The sequence below is a fragment of the Chaetura pelagica genome, unplaced genomic scaffold, assembly GCF_000747805.2.
Source record: "Chaetura pelagica isolate M959 unplaced genomic scaffold, ChaPel_1.0 scaffold130, whole genome shotgun sequence".
Lineage (NCBI taxonomy): Eukaryota > Metazoa > Chordata > Aves > Apodiformes > Apodidae > Chaetura > Chaetura pelagica.
In genome coordinates, this window is record NW_009951915.1 from 938,189 (window position 1) to 942,309 (window position 4,121).

The window sequence follows — 4,121 nt, forward strand, 5'->3', positions numbered from 1 at the left end:
CTTTCTTCCTCCCCCCTTTCTTCCTCTTCTTTCCTAGGTCTGGATCCCCCACCCAGGCTGGGACAGTGACCTGCCAACTATGGGGGTTAAATCCACACTCCCCAGTTATGAACTGGGCTTTTATGCTCTCGTGGTGACGTGTGCTGTGGTGTACAGTGGCAGTGGGATCTTCGAGGCATCCAGAGGTAACACTCTCCATCCTGTCCCTCAGAGGGGGCCTTGGCAGGCAGGGTGGGTGTAAGGTGGCTGCTTTTATAGCTGTCAATACCAGCAGTAGTTCCCTGGCTTTAATTTTTTGTGGAGAACAGCTTGGGAACCCTTTGCGGGGATCAAAAAGGTTCTTTGCCTGGTTGTCCCCTTGTCCCTGTTTCCATGGCACTTCTCACCCCTCCAGCCCATGCTTGGAATAGGCAAGCACCCTGCCTACACAGGGCTGGTTCTCCAGTCTTTTTTTTTTGTCTGGAAGCCCAAAACACTGGAAATGTCATGGGATCGGCTGGGGATCCATGGGATGGCAAAAGGCTTTGATGGGAATTCTTGCTGAGACTGTCGACTGCTGAGGCTGTCCATGGGCACTGGGGAGGAATCACACAGAACCAAAGAGTGGTCGGGGTTGGAAGTGACCTCTGGAGATCATCTAGCCCAGTCCCCCTGCTCGAGGAGGTTCACCTAGAGCAGGTCACTCAGAAATGCATCCAGACAGGTCTTGAAAGTCTCCAGAGATGGAGGCTCCACAAGCTCTCTGGGCAGCCTGGCCCAGGGCTCTGTCACCCTCACAATAAGGAAGTTTTTCCTTATGTTTAGGGTAAACCTCTTGTGTTGCAGTTTGTGCCCATTCCCCCTCTCCTGCCACTGGACTCTGCTGAGAAGAGTCTGGCCCCATCCTCCTTATACCTCCTTTAGATATTTATAAGTGTTTATGAGATTCCCCCCCTCAGTCCTCCAGGATGAACAGCCCCAGCTCTCCCAGCCTTTCCTCACAGGGCAGGTGCTCCAGTCCCTTCCTCACCTTAGTGGCCTGGACTGGACTCTTCCCAGCAGTTCCTCATCCTTTGTGAACTGGGGAGCCCAGAACTGGACCCAGTATTCCAGACGGGGCCTCACCAGGGCATAGCAGTGAGGGAGGACAGCCTCTCTTGACCTGCTGGCCACATTCTTCATAAAGCAAGAAGGTTCCCTGCCTTGACCAAGCCCAGGCCCTGTTTCCCAGAGCTGTTCCTCTCCCTATATCTCTGGTTCTCTTGCAGACAGCATGAACAGAAAAGCCTTCCGGGACGGCATCAAGCCGGGCTGGCACTACTTTGGCAGGAAGATGGTAAGCAGAGGAAGGCATCTGCCTTTTGCAGCTTTTGAACAGGTTCCCCAGAGAGGCTGTGGAGTCTCCTCCTCTGGAGACTTTCAAGACCTGTCTGGATGCATTTCTGAGTGATCTGCACTAGTTTTGGTCCTGCTTTGGGCAGGGGGGTTGGACTCAATGCTCTTTGGAGTTCCCTTCCAAACTCTAACGTTCTGTGAGGCTGGTGCCATGGTTGGTGCTGAGGAGGAGCAGAGCTGGTTTTTCTGCTGCTGACACAGTTTTGCAAACTCCACGTGACTCCTGGTTTTTGTCCCTAAAGAACTAGCCAGGAAAGTACCAGCCTTGCAGCAGATGCTCTGCTTGGGGTGCACCGAGACGAGCAACCTCTGCACATCTCCCCTGGGGCTTTGTGAGTGAGCAAAAGTGCTCGGGGAGCCCTTGGGTGGAAAATGGGAAGAAAAGGCTTTGGAAGTGGAGTGGCTTCCCCACTGGATGGGTGTCAGGGTGGGGTGTGAGGGCTGTGCACAGTAAGGCACGGGGTGCTGCTCCCACAGGACGTGGCTGACTTCGAGTGGGTGATGTGGTTCACCTCGTTCAGGAACGTCATCATCTTCGCCCTCTCAGGACACGTCCTCTTTGGCAAGCTCTGCTCCATGACAGTGCCACAGGTGAGCCAGGGATGGAGTGGGAGGGGTCCGAAAGCACCAGGGTGACCTGGGATCAGAGGAGAAGGCTTGGGGGATGTTCTGGGATAAGGGGGTGTTCTGGGATGGGGGCGTGTTCAAGCATGGGGAGGATGTTTTAGGAGCGGGGATGTTCTAGGACAGAGGGAGTAGGGTTGGGGCTTTCACCAAGCTGACCATGAGTGGAGGCCACTGTCTTCTCACAGCACCGAGCCGTGGTGTACATGCTGTATGGGGTCCTGGCCGTGCTGGGCAGCATGGGGCTTGTCTACCTGATGATCATCCTCTCCCACTGCGTCGTCCTCTACTCCGTTGCTCTGGCCAAGCAGAAGTGGCTCTGCTATGTGGCTGGGCTTTGCTGTCTTGCCTCCTTGAAGGTGGAGCCATTCAGCTCCTGGCAGGTAGGTGCTGGCTTGGACCACCCATCTGCCTCATTTTCAGCCCACTTTTGTGCCTGGGTTTATCTCCAGGGAGGTTTCCTGGGCACTTCTTCTGGCTGCACCAGAGCTCCCGTAGGATTTGAGAGGGTTATTGTGCCACTGAGTTTGGGAGCAATCAGGCAAGGGTTATGTTATGTTTTGGTGGCTTCATGCTGGGCCAGAGCTCAGGACACCCGAGTCCTTCTTGTTGCTCAGGCAACAGCTTGTCAGCCAGACATGTTCTTACCTTGTGTCTCAGTTTCCCCACCTGTACCACAGTGCTGGGATGGGTTCAGTGACACCTATGTCAAACTCTTAGGTCTCTGCCCAGGTCTTCTTTCACTGGTGGGTGGAGAGAAGCCCAGGAAGGACCTTACAAAGCTATTCAGTCCTTCTGAAGGACAGTGCTGCCTGTCCTTGCCTGCTGCTCACCTCCTGAAACCAGTTCCCACCTCTCCATCAGGCCCCTGCTGGCTTTTCTTCACCCCCTGGGGAGGGTTGTGTCCCTGTTACAGGGTGACATTCCCACCCCAGACCAAAAACTGTGTGGCCCACAGCTGCTTAGTGAAGACATGGCCAAGAGGATCTCCCACTCCCTGGCTCCTCCAGGATGTAGGAGCCAGGTAGGAAATCAAGCCCCAGTTTCCTCCTTCCAACAATCAGGCTCATTAGCTCCAGGGACAACAGGTTTTGGGGCATAATTACAGGCTTTGCCCTGGCAGTGATGCCATCCAGAAAGCAAAGGAGCAGAGGGGGACATCACATTCCTGGTGGTAACTCTTTGTTCCTCATCCAGAGTGGGTTTGTCACAGGAGCTTTTGATCTCCAAGACGTCCTCTTCTATGGAGGCAGCAGCTTCACCATCATGCGCTGCATGAGCTTCGCGCTCGAGAGCTCTGAGAAGAAAGAGGGCATCTACTCCATCTTTGACCTCCTCAAGTACAACTTCTACCTCCCTTTCTTCTTCTTCGGGCCTGTCATGACGTTTGACCAGTTCCACGCCCAGGTGAGTGCCCCCAGGCACCTGTCCCTGTGTTGATCTGGTTGGTTTTAGTGCCTACAAACCCCCACTGTTTGCCACAAGGAAGGTGCAAGTGGTTGCAGAGCTCACGTGGTCTGTGGTTTTCATAGATGCTGTGATTTTGGGCAGGAAGGGTGTGGTTGTCCTTCCATTTGGGGTTCTTGGCCATTTCCACTGATCAGTACAGAAAGGAGGACGTTGCTGTGGTGGAAGCATCATAGTGGGAGGAGGAGAGTTCAGCTCGTGTCCTCGCTCACTGTTCCCATGTGCTGCTCCACGTGTGGTCTCAGGAGGCCACAGTGAGGACCAGACAGGTGGTGGCCACCCATGGGACCTCTGCCTGTTGATGGCTGTGAGAGCATGGGAAGTCTCATGTTTCTATCCAGCTGGTTCACCCAAGGAGCACGAGTGCCTGGGGATGGTCTGTGTGCCTTAAGATAAAGTTATATCTCTAGGAGTAAGTAAGCTGGGGTGGAAGGTTGTGTTTCAGCAACCAGGGGCTTCCTCTGCTCCCCATGAAATACCCTGAGGCCTCAAGTCTTTGCCTGTGTCACACACAACCATGGTGCCTTTTTGAAGAGCAGACTCCAAACAGCACTGGAAAACATCAGCAGAAGCTTGGGCTGGGATCAGCCAACCTCTGGGGCTGCTTCACACCCAAACATCAGGCAGAAGATCAGGGCTCTCTCCCTCCTCACTCT

General features: G+C 54.3%; 1 protein-coding gene across 2 annotated transcripts in view; it reads left to right on the forward strand.

Moving 5' to 3' along the window:
• Window positions 1-39: 39 nt before the first annotated feature.
• HHATL (hedgehog acyltransferase-like) overlaps window positions 40-4,121 on the forward strand; it is a 13,996-nt gene continuing 9,914 nt past the window's right edge. Inside the window, exons 1-5 of one of the 2 annotated variants that reach the window (XM_009994573.1) lie at window positions 40-185; window positions 1,248-1,315; window positions 1,852-1,965; window positions 2,187-2,381; window positions 3,196-3,405. In XM_009994573.1, coding sequence (XP_009992875.1) covers window positions 80-185; window positions 1,248-1,315; window positions 1,852-1,965; window positions 2,187-2,381; window positions 3,196-3,405 — 693 coding nt within the window. In that variant the 5' untranslated portion in view covers window positions 40-79. Of the gene's footprint in view, window positions 186-1,247; window positions 1,316-1,851; window positions 1,966-2,186; window positions 2,382-3,195; window positions 3,426-4,121 lie in introns of both variants that reach the window. The other variant, XM_009994581.1, reaches the window with a different exon arrangement.